Source organism: Doryrhamphus excisus, chromosome 11 (assembly GCF_030265055.1).
Source record: "Doryrhamphus excisus isolate RoL2022-K1 chromosome 11, RoL_Dexc_1.0, whole genome shotgun sequence".
NCBI classification, from domain to species: domain Eukaryota; kingdom Metazoa; phylum Chordata; class Actinopteri; order Syngnathiformes; family Syngnathidae; genus Doryrhamphus; species Doryrhamphus excisus.
In genome coordinates, this window is record NC_080476.1 from 5165582 (window position 1) to 5183552 (window position 17971).

The following is a 17971-nucleotide window of genomic DNA, read 5'->3' on the forward strand; positions in this document are numbered from 1 at the left end:
AAAGGATTCAAAGTTATTATTATTACTTTTATGATTTCATTTAAAAGGCTATGCTTATTCCTGCTCCTTTTCAGACAGCACTTTAATGTAACGTTGATGAACATGTTCAAAACGAAACAATGTTCCCTCATTAGAGCCAATAAAAACATATAGCTTGTCTATTTATCATTATGATATTTTAAATTATGATACTTATTTTAAATTATGTTACATATTTAAAGTAATGCAACAGCCAAGCAATTTATTCAGTAACGAATGCAATATACATTTAAGAAATCTGAAAATGTATTATTATTATGTAATGAAATAAACCCTGCTTCTAACTGCTCCTTTTCAGGCATATTGAAGTGTAAACACGTGATGTGCTTCAATGCAACTTGAAGCATGTTTGTAATAAACTAAAGCAACAGTCCCTCATCGGAGGCCATTCAAACACAGACAGAGAGCTTGTCTATTTAAAATTATACTTTATTTCATATAAAAACATGACAATAAACAAATAAATTAGATATTTCTAGAATAACTTTTCTTATGGGGAGGGGGGAAAACATTGCAGAAGGTGGTCACTGTTTACAAAAATGGAATGAGTGGAGCATGAAAACATTAAGAGCTTCATTCCAAACAACACAGAAAGTAAAATAACTTCACTGACGCCTTCAAAATGTGGTCCAGAGTATAAATATATAAGAAAATACAACTCTTAGCTTTCTTCTTTTGCTTACATTTGGGATTTTCATCTCCCTGGGGGAGCTTCTCTACAGCTGCTCTTGGTGGCAAATGTTGAATTAAGACTTTTTCATTTCAAAGATGGCGTCCAGGGATCAAGATAGGGAGTGGGGGTGGCCGTGTGTTATTAACATAATAAGAGCCTCTTCATTTACACACAAGCGCCAGTAGGCCCATGGACACACCCTTTTTTTTTTTTTTAAAGGCCCTCATTGTCCAGCCCGGCAGCAGACCTGGGGGACCCCTCGGCAGCACTGGGGCTGGGTGAAGGGTTACCGCCTCACAAAGGAGACAACCCAGCACCCTCCCCACCCCTCGCCTCTATCTCCATTCCCTCACGTCTCTTCTATTTGAAATCAATCACACTGGCTTTCACATTCGCGCCCACCCCCCGACCACATAACCACCCCCCACTACCACTTTGCCCTCAGCAGTGACAGTGGGCTTGGGCTCCCCACAAGTCCCTAAACCAGGACTCTCTGACCAGGACCTTGTTGTTATGGTCATGTAGACCACCACTGACATATAAGGACCTTTAAAGTCATTTCAAATGTAAAAATCCATCCATTTCCTATGCCCCTTAATCCTCATTAGGGTCGCGGTTGTGGGGGTATGCTGGAGCCTATCCCAGCTGACATCGAGCGAGAGGCCGTGTACACCCTGGACTGGTTGCCAGTCAATCGCAGGGCACATATTTGTGGTTTTGGTACAAAAATATAAACGAATGTTTTCTATTTTTGCAGCATATAAAATAATTTATAAAAGGCAAATGTATTTTTGTTGATGATATATACATACGATATTTGTATTATTTGAATATATTCACAGGGAATCACAAATTCAGGCACTTTGCTGCCGTTATGACAGAAACTTCTGAGATCCTGAGATTTAAGACTGTTTTTTGTTTTAAATAAGCAACACAAAAGTAAAATAATCTTATAATATAGAGAGATTTATAATTAACAACTTTTCTTATTATTATTTTTTTCAAACATAGCAAAATAAATCGATTCTTTTCTTTTGTTAAAATGTCTTTGATAAAAAGACCAGGGTTGGCTTCAGGTTGCCAAAACCGTCCCAGCTGTTTTGTTTTTTTTAAGGTGTCCAAAGTTGAGTCCTGAATGTCCTCCGTCTTCATCGTCAGTGCTCCATACATTCGTAATTAGGTTTGGGGACGTCCTCTGGTGTCTAAGGGCTTTGTCTGGTGCCACCGTGAAGGTCGAATGGAAACTTTTTCTAGGAGGATCAAAACTTTTAAAGCGACATGTGGTCCATCTATCGGAGTGCCTTCTTCATGTCGATGTGGGAGCGCACATCCTGGTAGCCCAGCAGGCAGGGCTCGGAGGACAAGGCGTCGTGGGTGAAAACCGAGTCGTTGTCTGAGGAACAGGAGCTGGATGTGTCCTCACATGACGGCGAGTACTGCTCGAAGGGCGTGGACAGGTCCAAGTACTGCAAGGAACACAAACAGGAGACGTGTAAACAACAAAAACGACGTATGGCGTAATTGTCCTGCTGTGGCTTTTGCTAAGGAATATTCTGGTCATGCACGCGGTTTTGAGAACCACATCTGCTCGGGACAGGCTCATTTGTGGACACATACGAACCCGAAGACATCTGTACTTAATCTACATGTCAATCATGTGTAACTAGCTTCACTATGGATGCAAACATTTTGTTTTTTGTGCTGAATTTCACATCTGGTGAACAACAACATGCATGTACTACATATGTGCTAACAGTATGTATTGAAACATACGTAATGTTTATCTTCTCGGCTTCTCACTCATGTGATAACACTAGCCAACTGATATGGTATGTAATAAATGATCTTAGTTTAACTTAGCTCAGCTGTTGTTATGTACCTTGTTATTTCCTGTTTTCATGCTATAACGGAGTAATAGACTATGTTAGCTTGGCTTAGTTAGCCTCGCAATACTGGCGCTCACCTCCTTACTCCCATGTCTGCATGCTAGCAAGTAGCTAAGTTATCTACTGCAATGGTTCCTATCTAATTTCAGCATAACTAAACTAATGTTCTTATACCTCTTAGTGAACATCGACATTGTATATAATAAATCTTAGCTTAGCTGAAGTTGTACCAAATTCCTGGTTCCATGCCAGTGAGTAGATAGCATATGTTAGCTTTGCTGGTGATAATGACTTTTGTCCATGTGTGCATGCTCGCGAGGTTATATAAGTACTGAATGTAATGATTTGTTTGTGTATGTGCATGTTAGCGAGCAGACTAGGGCTAATGAATCTTAGCTTAGTTTAGCAAAGGTTAGTTTAACTGTTCTTGTGTTTACCTTGTTTGTGCGTATGTGTATGCTAAGCTAGCAGGAGGATTTCTATGGTTTTTATTATAGTGCTGAGCTAATTCACTGATCCATGTGCGCATAGCAAACAACAACCATACAATAAATCTTAGCATTAGCTTAGCAGTTTGCATGCTGAGCTTACCTCATCAGAGATGGACAACAGCACTTTGTCCAGTTCCTCCACCAGCTGTTTGAAGGTGGGCCTCTGGGTGGGAACAGCATGCCAGCACTCGCGCATCATCATGTAGCTTCACACGCAAAGCCACAACCAATAACGTTACACACAATCCACAGATGAGAGACAACTGTTTCTCGGAGCTGGCACTTACAGTTCATGTGTGCAGTTGGAGGGTTTGTCCATGCGGTGTCCTTCCTTCAGCAGCTTGAAGAGCTCCTCGACTGGAATGCCAGGGTATGGGGACCCTCCCAGCGTGAAGATCTCCCACATGAGCACACCAAACGACCACCTGAGGGTGAGAAATTGCAGGTTTTCTTATTCATTGATGACATGGAGCGCCGTCGGGGTTTGTAGCTGTGCTTACACGTCGCTCTGGTGTGTGTAGACTCTGTCGAACAAGGCCTCGGGCGCCATCCACTTCACCGGAAGCCGTCCCTGCAGGGGCAGACACGGTTAGAGCCAAGCCCCTCGGTTACCGCGGAAACACAGCTGCACGCGTTCAAACTACCAACTTTCATTGTCTAACTGTAAAAGGAACTCCCCACCAAAGTCCTCCGTCCCTCTGCCACCCTCCTCCCCCTCCCTCCTGAGTCTCCCCTTGCTTGTCCCATTAAGTCCCCCGCTAATCAACAGTGAAACATCTGACGCCAGTCTTCAGGGAAGGCGTTTACGGCGCACTCACGTTGGTGGTTTTCTTGTAGTAGTCGATCTGGTGGACCCCTCTTGCCAGACCAAAGTCGGCGATCTTCATGACGTTGTCCTCGGTCACCAGAACATTCCTTGCTGCCAAATCTCTGTGGATGCACTACAAACAAAAGGACACAAGGACGGCTAAGTTCCATATTCACATTCTTTATTTCAGCTAAAGCTAAATGTCCACTCTTGTAAAAGTTTGGCCTTTCACTCAACGCAAATATCTGGATATAGAAAGCTTAGAAAAAAATGTTTAGGGTCCAAAAAAGAAAGGCAATGTTTACCCGCAGTGAATGGCTGTCATTAAAGCTAATTTTGGTTTTCATTTGAAATAGACTCGGGCTGAACGGACCAGCCTTGGTTTTTGCGGGTCTCTCCCCCATAATGGAGGGTTAGTGTCAGTTCTCTGGCAAATCGAGGAGGCCTCGCAGCCAGAAACCTGATGCCTTCACCCAGACGGCCACTCTGCTGTCTGTTTGCTAACAGATTTATGGTGGCTCTAAAAGGGACAAAGCCTGTGAGACGGTGGGGACGGACAGATGGATGGAGGAGAGTAAACAGGACTCGGAACTAGGACTGCCTGAAAGCCTGTCTGAGATGCCGGCTGGCAAACAAAGAAGAGTGTTGATAAGTAAGAGCAGAGAGCATGCTAAGAAAATGAGACGAAAAGAAACACAGGCATTGAGGAGATTGCAAAAAGACCCATCTGGACTATTGATCTTAAGGCCATGTGCTCATAAAACCCCGATTGAATTCCATTAAAACCCCCAACTATGTTGATATTGACCCCTTCAGGATACACATGCATCACGTCATCATATTCCCATTTTTGGCTTTCACAAATACAATTTTGTGGTTTAAATCCATTATCATGTTAGGTCCATTGTTTCCAACAACCAGAAAATATTTGGCTTTAGTCCACTAAACAAATACAAGTATGAATACTAGTATGACCATTTAACTGCGTTTGGCATGGCTTGGCATGTTTGAACTCATCCCAAGACTCTGATGCATCTTATTACATTCAAAGGATTCGACATACCCGTTTGGAGGCCAGGTACTCCATCCCTCGGGCCACCTGGTACGCGCAAGACAACAGGTCCTTGAAAGTGAGCTGCTCCTCGGGCACCTTGGTTACGTCAAAAGTATAGTCCATGCCGGGAGGCCGTCTCGCCCGCAGGTACTCCCTCAGACTGCCCTTGGAGGCATACTCCACCAGGACATACAGAGGTCCTGTTTTTGGGTAGCAGGGCCCAAAGAAAACTAGGTTAGTTAATTGTTTCAACCCAAAGGCGAGGAAGTCTTGAGAATCCTTGATCAAGGCTTAGAACCACGTACAACTCACCGTCCTGAGTGCAGACACCCAGCAGATTGATGATGTTCTTGTGTTTGTCCATCACCTTCATCAGCTCCATTTCTGATATCAGGTCTGCAAGATCTTTGTCTGTGGCGTCATCTACAGCCAAAAAAAAAACATTTATAGACAAGCAGAGACTTGAACTGATCTTTTGAGGTTATAATTTTTACCTTTGAGCATCTTAACCGCCACAGTTGTGGCCTGGTCTGGAGAGTCCTTGTTTATGCCGTAGGCCTCGGCTCTAACCACTTGGCCGAAGCAGCCTTCACCCAGAGGCTTCCCCAGTGTTAAACTAAACAGAGGATAGCCGTCGGTTAAAAATAAGTACGTCCAATTGTAAACAGCTATAATTTGGGGCTCGGACTTTCTTTTAAGGTCCCCCGCATGACCAGGAAATTACATTTCTACATTTTCTGTTTGAATCCTGGGAACTAAACATAAGCTGAAAGGAAAAACAATTTTGCAGGCAGCGAGGCACATCTATTTCGCATAGCGAAGACATTAACATTGTTTAATTTCTTACTTGTCCCTGGGGAACTCCCAGTCCGGGTCGTAGGGCAATTCGAACTCCATCACTCCAGCCAGCATGGGAGAGCAGCTTGACGAAAGGCGAGCCACTCTCATTAGAGATGCACTGGACTTGCCTGACGAGTTGGACTCCACAGAGTACTAAAAGAAGAAATAAAGAAGCAAGTTTAGCCTTCAAGAAATGTGAAACGAGATTAAGCAACCACAGTGTTGAATCATGGCAACGCACCTGTCTGCGCAGTGGGAATTTGGAAAGCTTCTGGACCGGCAGGGCATCAAAAGGCTCCCTTCTTGGGTGGACTTGCATCCGACATAAAACCACGATGACGATGGCCATGATCAGAGCCAGGAAGCCACAGGCATAGATAATGATGTCGGTGTACTTGGTCTCCATGGTGTCCATGGAATCAGCAGCTTCTTCCTCTGTGGTGGAAACACTTTATCCGTCAAAACATGTCGTGGAAGGTAGTTGTCACAAGATCTTGTGAGATTAAAACATGGCAATGGCCTAAGACAATAAATTAATTAATCACACAATATATGAAAATGAATTTTGCCGGCCTTGATATATTGGCATGTGCATGCGAGTTTGTTTTCATCAACTTTGGCCTCCAAACCGACAGGAAGAGGGTGCATTGGTTTCAGAACCTTTCAGCACCAGTCATATAGTTTTTGTCTCAGTGGGTGGAGGCCGGGTGTGCAGCATACACAGAGAGCAGAAGAGTGTAACGTGGTAGAAATTAAATTAGTAGATTACAACACATTGTCCTATTTTTTCATTGTACTTTTCTTAAAGGGGACCTATTATGCTTTTTCCACTTTTCTGACCTATAAATGTAGTTTATAAAATGTTGTATTTTCGTGTTAAACAATGCCAAAGTTTCAGATAATGAGGTTTACGCATTTGGAAGTGAACCCTGAAAGAAGTTTGGGATGGCTCAAAACACTCAGTTTCAAAAGGCGTGGTAAAACTGCGCCTTTTTTGATGTCACAGGGAGGTGGCCTTAACACCTTATATGGTTCATAGTTAGGAAGTGCTTTGGTGGGCATTTCCGAAGGCAGGCCATGGGGTAGAATAAATTAAAACCGACCGTTTTGGCCGGAAGCACAAATGAAAGCAAATACAGCTGGAATAGGTGCAGATTCTGGAAAATCTAAAAAGTTTTTCTGTGTGGGTTATTGTGTGTAGCTGCTCTATAGGATACCACAACGCGATACAAAGGGCTGAAAATTTTTCATCATAGGTACCCCTTAAGAGAAATGTAAAAATCTTATCACGTCTCTTTCTTGTAGACCCGATCTCTGGAGTGTCCTGAGACAAACCTAGGAGTTACCACAAGCATTAACTTTGAAGTCAAGAAGTTCTTCCTTTACCAGAAAGGACAGTGAGCCATGCGGACTGGTGGGTGTAACCGATGGAGTTCCCAGCCAGACAAGTGTACTCTCCTGCGTCCTCCATGGAGACTTTTGACAGGTACAGCACCTCCACTTCAGACATGTTCAAACTGCCCGTCTGCATCAAACAGAATATACAAGAGCTTAGAACACAAGACAGGACAATTTGTAGTTGGTACGTTCACCATCCAACTAACCTTGAGAACCTGGACGTAGGGCGTCCCATCAGGACCGTATCGGCTGCCGTTCCTCTCTATGTGTTTGAGCCACTGAATGTGCGGCTGGGCGTCGCTGTAGACTTTACAGTGGAATTGGACGTCGCTGCCCACGACAGCTGTGGTGTTGGCCGGTAGACCCGCCTGCAGGATTGGCCTGTGGGGGGAGCGCTCTGTAGAGAGAAGAGAGCAGAACAGTGGTGAGCAAAGTTGTGGAACAAATGCCACAAAGGAATGATTTCCCTGCTCATAATGCAGATGTTTGCTTTCTGAATACTTGGAAAACTATTCATGCTATCGTAGCCAACAGTTGTCTGTGTCGCATTCAAGCTGGCCAAAGAGCAAGAAATGGCATTTTCAGATAGAAATTAGTTTCTTTAGCATTTGTATTGTCAGCTGACCACCGAGGTCTCTTTGATCAGTCGTTAGTCTCGCTCGCTCATCCTGTTAGCCATCTCGTTAGTCCTCTCCCTCCGTCGACCGAGAACAGAAACTGACCCCGCTGTGGATGGACAGCCAACAAATGAACAAACAGCCGGCCGCCCTCCACAATCCCCAGGTCAGGTAGAAAACCAGTTTGGACGCCTGACCGTCCACATCCTGCACACTGCAGCCGACGCCAGGCGCCCCGTCACCTTTTATTCAACCCCCTGATTATACCCCCCACCCCATCCCACACAGACACACACTGGAGGTTTTCATTTGTAGGTGTGATGCTTTTTCCACAAGAGTTGAATAATGACTGTTGCTGTGGCTGCTATGAATACAGTCACTCAGATGGTATGGCTTGGAATTCAAACTCTTCATTTTATGGACTTGCTTTTTACATCCTCTGCACAGTTGTGAATACATCTTAGGAAAACATGATTTTTTTTTTAGTATTTTTTGCTTGAAGGTTCCAAATTATTGTTCAAAATACTTCTGGACCAAAAAAAAAGAATAATTGTAGCTTACCCAGAACGTCAAGGATGTAGCTGTGAGCAATGGAGCCATATTTATTCTCCACCAGGCAGGTGTAATTTCCTCTGTCTGAGGGGACAACGCTCTCCATCACCAGACTCCAGTGCTGGTGTCTCAGCTAGCACACAAAGCAGACAATGGCATTTAAACAATGAACCAAAAAGATGAATCCAAGGAAACCAGAAGTTGGAAAAGTTAGTTACTTTGATGCCACCGATGCGGTGCTCTCCTCTAAATTCCCGCCCATTTTTCAGCCAGCGAATAGTGGGCACAGGGCTGCCCATGGCTGGGCAACGGAACTTCACTGTGTTGCCTGCCGGGACGGCATAGAGCTTCTTCTCCATACGCTGGGTGTGGGTCCAGTAAGGACCTATGAACACCAGACCATAGATGTGTTGCATTGCCTCCAGGTTGAGTTGTCTACAAAGCAGTTGACCAACGCACCTCTAGAAATGTAAACTTGATCGTTGTCCACCTCGGATGATGAGTCCTCCAGGCCGTTGTCCTCATCATCATCCCCCGAGCCCAACGAGTCTACAATGTGAAGACAATCGACCTTTAAAAACCTTCAAACGGCAGTTACCTTATTTTTTACTAACGTCATATTTCATCCTTACCAGTCACTGTGACAGTAAAGTTCCTCAAAGCTTCTCTAGTTCCACGGAGAATGCAGACGTAAACTCCTGAATCCCCATACGTAGTATCTGTGATCTCCATGACAGCGCCACGGATATGAGTTCGGGGAGTGGGCGCTAACCGGATTCCCTCTTTATACCAGTTAATTGCCATGCCTGGCCGAGCGCTCGCATCGCAGCTCAGTTTCAGAACGTTGCCTGCTTCTAGGAGAAGATGGACTGTGGTCTCCTCGCTCAGGTCTTCTCGAACGAAAAAAAAGAAACATAGACCAATTTAGTGCTGATCCAAGCTAGGATTTTTATTCCGTGGACTTGTGTGTTTAAATGTAACAGACCAGTCGGCAGGATACCTCGTAATGTGATGTATTAAATGCACCCCCAGCCCACTCTTTCATGTCTCTGCCCCAAACAGTGACATCACCATGGTGATGAAGACGACTGACTCTACTCAGCACACACCCTCGCCTCCCCTGAGCTGTTTGCTTTTATTGCCCCTTTTGTGGGTTATTGTTGGACAGAGTGATCATGTCTGCGTGTAACAGCGAAAAGAGCCTAAACCGGTGAAGGATCATTGGAGAAGAGCTCACTTTCTTACCTTCTTCTCAGATTTCTGAGAAGCAGTATCAGCTTACCCTTAAGCCTATTGTCCATTGTGCTCTAGATTGAAAGATTTGAAAGCTTGACATTACCTGGGGAAATTACGGTGCCCGGAAGGACATCCAGCCACGCCGACTTCATGGCTTGTACAGTTTTTCCGCCATGTTTGCTCTCTGCCATGCAGATGTACTTGCCGCCATCTTCCAGACTGATATTGGACAGGTGCAGGGTGTTCACCTTGGATGTATTGCTCTGCAGGGGCTGCACACAACATAGATTTTAGCCAGATTACTTTACAATAGACCAACATTTTGTTTGGGTTTTTCGGGCACTACCGTGAGGGTTCTGAGGTGTGGCTCTCCTCCCTGCCCCCACCCACCAAGCTCTTCCTTCAGCCACTGCACCTTGGTGGACGCCGGCCGGTGGACCTTACAAACCAGCGTCGCTTGACCGTAAACTAGCGCTGTAATGTTTTCTGGATAACCTGGCACAATCAGAGGCCTGGAGGCCCGAAGATCTGGAGGATGGAAAGGGAAGAGAGAGGAGTTGACAAAATGAAAAAATCCTACCGCATCCTGGTGCTTTCAGTGGAACATCGAACATTGTGTTCCTACACAACGCCAGGAAATGGCGATAGAGTGCCCAGATAACCTGGCTACTATCATGTCACCATGGGCCACAGTGGCCTCCATTCATTGGGTCACTCGCCCATTCATGTGCTCGCCCACTCGGTCTGCATATGTGCTCCCTGTCCGGGGACCTCCATTACCGCCCAGTCACTCAGAACGAGCAATTTTCCAGGGCAATTTTCTGTTTGATTGCTTCCTGCGAACGCTTAGTGAAAAGGCAATCTGTTCCCCTGTCGGAGTGAAGTGCTGCCCTTTTTTTCACTAACTGCCCCAAAGTACACATACTGCTAATGCGCTCAGGAACAAATGGACAATTGCAACATTGAGTGTGGAGAAGGGAGAAAAAAATCACCGTGTGGAAACACAAATCGGTTTGTTCACAGAGTTTAGGAGACTTGTTGCGTCCTCAACTGCAGTCCGAGGACTCGTGCTAATGAACTTGCGAGGGACAGGGACAGCCATGCCCTGCCGTTGAACTCGGGGCAGAGTGTGAATTGTCACCCAGAGGCAAGGGGGCAAACAAAACAAGGCACAACACAAACAAGGCCGCCTGTCTCACCCGGTTTGAACGGCGGGGCTGGCAGCCGGACCTGAAAGAACTAAATTGTGCATGAATTCAAATGTGAAGGCTGCCGGGTGTGAAATCAATCTGCATCAGTAGAGCAGCTTTGAAGTCAAGCTGTCCGTCCTTTTTGGTCATCCCGCTGAATGGCCTGACCAGCAGATGCACCCATTTCAAAAATATGCCAGCCGAGTGTTAAAGATTCTTTGGCAGGCTCACATCTCTTTTGATGAGGACATGAAATAATCAACTTTTTGGAGCTTTTTATTTTTTGACTAACTGCCAAAATGTTCCCCTTTGGATAAAGCCACCACTGACTAGGATGCCTTTCAGTCGAGCACAGACCTTTGATGAGGCACAGCGTTCCTAATTTGGATCAATATTCATTTCTACACTGTTATGTCGTGCAATATTTAAGACACACTTAGTATAGTACAAAGTATTTTTGCGTAATCCTTGTGTCTAAGCCGCCATTAAAAAGGAGTTAACTATGGCAGAAATGTATGAACAAAACTCACTAACTAAACCCCAAAACGCACCACACTTGATTAGAATAGGATGTTAAATAGGATGTTAGGATAAACCTAGCGAAGGTCTGCTCTCAACTGCCGTTCGAGATCTTCTCTCACAAAGCAGACAGAAAAACCACAAAGGTGGAATCATTCAAAGCGAACATCCGCAACTTTGTACTAAGCATGTAAGAACATTTGGATTCTTTCTTGTGATCTCTCGAGATCACACTGTCCTAGAAGGGGGGCGTGGTCAATGATGGAATGCGTCCCCAGAGCATAAGCACAGAAGTTAAAACTACTCGTCTTCTATCTATGATCCATCTTCACTTGTCTGTGTCTTGTAAATAAAGCTTAAGAGGCTTTCCCTCTAGAACAAGCCCTGGCTGGCCTCACCTGGCCACAGGGGATGGGGGGGATGGCCTCTGCCCTTGATACCTCCAAGGAAGCATCCACATTGTCTTTCATCAGTCAAAAATTAAAAAAAAAACGCCATCCTGACATCCTTTAATTTGACTTTGAGCAGACTTAGCACGTGCCATGGAAAAACATTAAGGGGCATTTTATTTCATCTGGAGCGCCTGTTTTATGTCGCGTTTGGCATTTGTTTGAAAAACATCAATGAATGAAGACGTCTTCAACGACATGCTCCCCATCCCTCCTCCTCCTCTTCTTCCTCTGCAGCTGGCATGCGACCCGGCTGATTTACACTTCCGAGCCTCAGGGCTTCCGACAGATCAGGTAGCTCTTTTTCATGGCAGCCAAAACACACTTTTGTGACCCCTTTGTATTCCTGATTAAGGTGTACAGTATGTATTTATTTGGATTGTTTCTAATCCTGAATTGCTCCACACAAAAGGGTAAAAATGTGTCAAAACACGCATCCCGACCATTATTTTTCTGACAAATACACTACATTGTAAGTTGTTTTTGCAGGACCGAAACAAAATTTGTTCCACACCTTTGGGGGACATACTACCATAAATTTGAGCAAGGCCCTGTCCACTTTGGGGAACTTGATGTCAGGTTCCCTGGGATTTATCCTGTCAACACGCACTGGCTAAGGCTACCAACATGGGTCCTCTTTTCTCCTTACCTTTCATTCTCCCGCCTCCGTTGTGCGATCTGGCCGAGACTCTGTCCCAACAGCAGAGTAGGAGAAGGCAGAGTGTGCAGACCCTGTCCATCTTCTCGACGGTGGGGATGCTGTGTGGCATTTATCGGCTGCGGTGAACGTAAGAAGCCTGCAGTCGGCCTCCTGGTCTTGGCATTGGCCACCAGCAGTTTCTGAATCTAGCAGAAACACAAGCGAGTTTTATCACCACCTTTTTTTATTTTATGTGATTCCCTCCCCAATTCCCCATTTAGCGAAAACAGCATGCGTATTTTGACTGGGAGCAGCTGCATCCTCGACCAGATGTCCCGCAAACTGCCCCGCTCGTTCGTCCTACATTGTCCAGGCTCTCCCCCTGCGTCATGAATAAGGAGGCTGTTACCGCCTGTTGTTTGTCAATGGATGGCCCTCACTGCTTGGGGAAAACACTTGAAACTTGCCAGGGAGACACGGAACATGAAGGACACTGGCATCGTCTCCGTCTCTTCCCTCCTGAATTTGACGCCACTCTATCCACTGAATCGTTAACTCTGAAGATAAAGGATGTGATACATCTTATCGATCAGGATTCATCAATTCTTTTCAAGCTCTTATCTCTTAAGTGCAAATCCCGTCTCAAGGTATCTTTGTATTATCACTAACGACAACAGCATGTAAATAAACCTGGGCCTTTTCCCTCAAGCCAATTAAGATGTCTCCACGACAGTGTCCTGTATTTTATCTGACAAACTTTTGGCATTGAGCTCGTTGATTTCAGCGCTAAATTAAAGAGAAAAATTATAATATCTGAAAATTTACTCCTATTAATAATGAATTTAATGTTATTTCTACAAGAAACGCAACATGAACAATTGACTTTTCTTGTTTAGTTTTTTTTTTTTTACACTCTCTAGCTTATTAAATTAAGCATATTCTGTCAAACTATTTTTCTGCCTGAACCCTACTCATATTTTCTATGGTAGGTACTGCATGTGTTAGATACAACTGACATGCGGAATCAGACTGTTTTGACGTATCAATGTGTCAAAGAAGCCCTAAAATGATTTCTTAGCATCTTTGCATCCATTCATAAACGCCGCTCAGGATTGTAAGGTGTGTAAAAGTACCAAAGAGTCCAAAGTCTGCAGACCTCAGTCGGGTTCAATGTCTAAATCAGGACTGTTTGCAAAGGCTATGCATTTAAAGTACAATGCATGTCCACTAAAGTCCTTAATAGCGTGTTTAGCAGTGCTGAAGGAGCTTTTAATCTTACTTTTGGAGGTGAGAAGTAAGTGACATATGAAAAGGTTGAATATCTCACCTCTGATCCTCACTGGTGTTTTATTGTTACTCCCAGCTGGTGAAGATTGAAATCCCCATTTGGATGATGTAGTCCAAAAAGTGTTTTAACTGGGCTCTTGTGTGTCCTCCAGTGGAGACGGTGTTGTTATAAATCCATCAAAACCACCCCCTCCCGCCCGGAGTGGCGACAGCTGCCGGGCTGCCTTGGTGGAGAAGTGGAGAGAGCCGCCGGCTCTTAATCAAGTTCTACATCCATGGAGGAGGGCGCCAGAAGCCGGGGTGGGAAGGTGGTCCACTTTCCCCCTTTGGGTGACTGTCGCTCCTGACACGAGTCGCGGTGAGTCCACACCAACACTTGCGCGCCTTTTGGGTCCTTTTACGCACGACTCTCTTCTCCACTTCTTCTTATTGGTTCACTTTTTATCCGCTGCGAGTGTCCACTGTGGTCACTCGGTTCGTGCACACGTGGAGCCCTAATGGGAATCTCGGTCCAAGGTTCGGTGCAGGCTCTTGAGACGTAGACTCGGGGAGACGTGGGAGCGCGTCCGTCCGCGCAGCAACTCTGCTCCAACTGCTCTGCTGCTCTTTGCTGCAGCCACAACAACAATGGTGGCTGGGGGAGGATGTGTGTGTGCGCGCGTGTGTGAGGGGAGGGGTGCACTTCTGTTATCCCCCCACCCCACCCCCTCTCAAAAAACAGCCCCCTTTTACCCTTCCAAAGCCGGCAAATAAAAATCAGCCATTAACTTGTACCTTCAAAAAATTGGGGAAACTTTTTGTAAAAAAAAAAAAAGAAGAGGTTTCCTCGGTGGGCGCGTGACCCCCCCGCACCCCCACCATAAATTTCAGCTTATTAAAATGTTATTTTTGACAACTACCCATTTATGGCTCCCTAATTACCCCTTCATGCAAATAAAGCACTATAAGGGCTGTGTGTGTGTGTGTGTGTGTGTGTGTGTGTGTGTGTGTGTGTGTGTGTGTGTGTGTGTGTGTGTGAATGAGAGAGAAGGCGCATCCAATTAAGTGGCAGTCTTTATGGAGTAAATTGTGTCAATTGGCCTCCATGTTTTAATTGCATCAGTACAAGAAGAAGAAAAAAGAGAGAGGTAATCCCATTATCTGCAGCAGAGGACATGGAGATGAGCCCCCCCCCCTCTCCAGCTTTGTTTTATTTTAACTTCACACACACCCAGTGACTTTTTATAGCAGCTCATGAAAACGCTGCACATGTTAATATTTGTTGTGGATTTTCATGTTAATTGAAGCTGTAGAGTTCTTTCAAATACATAAAGTCACCGAAATAACCACGATAATAAACCTAAATTCTTATCGTTATACCACAAAACAGTGTGTTATCCAATCATCTCTTTTATTTTATTGTGTATTTGTCAGCGTGATGGCATTTCTGGACACTTTATTAGGCACACCTGTGGATTCAGAGACGGTACAGCCAGAGTCATTTTTAAAAGGTGTATTTAGCTGGGTGTCTGTATCTTATTTTCGCTTCAATGGGAAAATACCACATTCTGTGCAAACAGAAAAGAGGGAAAAGGTCTTACAATTTCAGGAAAATTAAGATAGTTCTTAAATCTTAAATTAAGATAGTAAAATCAAACAAAATACTACAGTAATAAAGTTTAACATTTTTCCAAAAATAAGAATAACATAATCTGAATGTGGGCGGCACGGTGGGTGACCGCGCAGACCTCACAGCTAGGAGACCAGGGTTCAATTCCACCCTCAGCCATCTCTGTGTGGAGTTTGCATGTTCTCCCCGTTCTCCCCCGGTTTCCTCCCACATTCCAAAAACATGCTAGGTTAATTGGCGACTCCAAATTGTCCGTAGGTATGAATGTGAGTGTGAATGGTTGTTTGTCTATATGTGCCCTGTGATTGGCTGGCCACCAGTCACCTCTCGCCCAAAGACAGCTGGGATAGGCTCCAGCACCCCTGCGACCCTCGTGAGGAAAAAGCGGTAGAAAATGAATGAATGAATCAATAATCTGAATGTAATAGTGTATATGATAAAATAAATAGCTTATAAAATATACATATTGAAAATATGTATTCATATATTTGTTAGACAAGAAAAGATCCTGTAGTATTCTGACTTAAAGAATTCTTCTTATTTTTATTTTTTTTAAATGTATATTATATTATATTATGTTATATTATATTATATATATATATTATTATTATATTATTATTATTATCATTTTCCCCCCTTGTATTAATAGCATGTTTTTTATCAGCCTGGCTCAGATTTTACATAGAGTGGTATGAAAAAGTGTAGGCACCCCTGATCAATTTCCTGATTTTCCTTCATAAATCACTGGTTGTTTGGACCAGCCATATCAGTTAAATATATAGCAGACCAACACAGTGATAGATGAGGCATGAAATGAAGTTTATAGGATTTACAAATTTGAAACAGAGAAATGACTAGTAGTATTAGTATTAGTAGAGCCTCCATTTGCAGAAATAAATGCTTCCTGTAGCTTCCAAAGAGGGTCTAGATTCTGGTTGAACGTATTTTGGACCATTTTTCTTTCCAAAACATCTCCAGTTCAGTCAAGTTGTTTCCAAGCATTGTGAAAAGTGAAAAGTGCGCTGAATAGTTGAAGGATGCACAGTGACACCATCGACAGCAAGATCATGTTGTAGATTCTTGGAGCTGGTTTTGGGTCGAGTTTGACTGTTCTTACCTGAGATTTTTCTTGGCCTGCCACTCCGGGCCTTTTCCATTTCCTCGCTATGTTCCTCAGAGTGGAACCTGACAGCTGAAATCTCTGACCTAGCTTTTGTATCCTGCCCCTAAACCATGATGTTGAACAATCTTTGCTCTCATTGTTTCCAGGCTACCATGATGCCACTCTTCAGAGAAGATGCAAAGAGGACAACAACTTGCAAGCGGCCACCTTAAATACCCTTTCTCATGATTGGCTTCGGTGCAATGCATGCTGGTCTGTTCGTCTTCTCTGTATGACAAGATGATGTCGATGGATGACTCATTGCTGTTACAGTATGTCCTCGTCAACACGTCCATAATGTTTTTTCATCTCAAAGGTCAGGGTATAAAAAGTAAAATGAGGCAATACCGGACATCAAGCCAACAACACAGAAACACACACTAAAGACAAACATGGCGGCGCTGACCCCAGCGATGGTAGATGGAGCGCCAGCAGCCATTAGCGTGGCCCCTTATCTGCTTTATGACTTCCTTTATTTGTGTACTTTGACTTTCGCTGTAAAGCTCCGTCAAATCCCCCCCTCCCCCCGTCTGCTCCCCTGTGCACCATGGTCAAAGGTCAGAGCCCAAATTTTGGTCAACACTTTAGCGCATAAAGCTAAATGGCATTCGACCTGGTGGCGGCGCCGTTCTCTGGCTGAGTGCCCCAACCTTCCAGCTGTAGTTAAACTTTTCCAAGAGCGAAGCTGTGACTCGCTTGGCTGAAGCAGGTATCGCATAACCATGTTTGAATCCGAGTCAGGACCTTTGTAGTATTCCCTACTCTAGGACTTCCTATCTGTCGTAACAATAAAATCCAAAGACAACAATAATCCTGTCGAGGGCTGGACTTGATTTACTTCTTAACTACTGTGGGTTAGGACTTAGCACAGCGGCTAACACATTAGCATAATGGTCATAGAAATCAACTATTCCAGGGTTACCATTATAATCTTTTATTAACGCCACATTAAGTCACATATAACACATACAAGTGTAAAAAGAAGCTAACCATGTTTTTAATTAATAAGTACAAAAACAACAAAACATCAAGGTTCAAATTTTTGTGGGGCATCTCTATGTGGAGTTTGCATGTTCTCCCCGTGCATGCGTGGGTTTTCTCCGGGTACTCCGGTTTCCTCCCACATTCCAAAAACATGCTAGGTTAATTGGTGACTCCAAATTGTCCATAGGTATGAATGTGAGTGTGAATGGTTGTTTGTCTATATGTGCCCTGTGATTGGCTGGCCACCAGTCCAGGGTGTACCCCGCCTGTCATCCGAAGACAGCTGGGATAGGCTCCAGCATACCCATGCCATATAAATGAATGGATGGGCAACAACAAAACTCTAGTAATGACAAACATTTAATGTGAAGGTGACTTGTGTTTTGTTGAGTTTCTATCATACTATCATACACTATCACTTACTATCATACAAGTGTAAAAATGTTAATGAGTCATCACATCATGTGATTTGCGTTTTTATTGATCATAAAGGACTTGTATGGACCAACTTAGCAGGTGAAATAAGGGAAGGGAGGG

General features: G+C 44.2%; 1 protein-coding gene and 1 long non-coding RNA gene across 3 annotated transcripts; one reads left to right on the forward strand and one right to left on the reverse strand.

The window, feature by feature from the left end:
- Window positions 1-464: 464 nt before the first annotated feature.
- fgfr4 (fibroblast growth factor receptor 4) lies at window positions 465-14291 on the reverse strand. The gene is made up of 20 exons (XM_058086897.1): window positions 13720-14291; window positions 12402-12598; window positions 9941-10122; window positions 9698-9866; window positions 8991-9248; window positions 8818-8907; window positions 8577-8743; window positions 8368-8491; window positions 7396-7586; window positions 7178-7316; window positions 6033-6226; window positions 5799-5944; window positions 5446-5567; window positions 5264-5374; window positions 4961-5151; window positions 3908-4030; window positions 3590-3660; window positions 3377-3514; window positions 3190-3295; window positions 465-2178 (listed from the first exon to the last, which is right to left on the reverse strand). Exons 2-20 carry the CDS (start codon window positions 12520-12522, stop codon window positions 2002-2004), a joined length of 2820 nt encoding a protein of 939 aa, XP_057942880.1. The 5' UTR covers window positions 12523-12598; window positions 13720-14291; the 3' UTR covers window positions 465-2001.
- On the forward strand, window positions 12724-17375 carry LOC131138186 (uncharacterized). 2 transcript variants are annotated; one of them, XR_009132068.1, is made up of 3 exons: window positions 12724-13039; window positions 13832-14037; window positions 16558-17375. It is a non-coding gene; the product is annotated as an uncharacterized LOC131138186 (long non-coding RNA). The 2 variants fall into 2 exon arrangements; XR_009132069.1 differs by lacking the exon at window positions 12724-13039 and adding an exon at window positions 13610-13686.
- Window positions 17376-17971: the final 596 nt, after the last annotated feature.

Excerpts from the sequence above, each read along its gene's own strand:
- fgfr4 (XM_058086897.1), bottom strand. The coding sequence starts at position 12,522 with ATGCCACACAGCATCCCCACCGTCGAGAAGATGGACAGGGTCTGCACA. Across the intron at positions 5,568-5,798 it reads TGGGAGTTCCCCAGGGACAA|TTTAACACTGGGGAAGCCTC; the intron begins GTAAGAAATTAA and ends TCCTCTGTTTAG. Across the intron at positions 3,515-3,589 it reads TACACACACCAGAGCGACGT|GTGGTCGTTTGGTGTGCTCA; the intron begins GTAAGCACAGCT and ends TCTCACCCTCAG.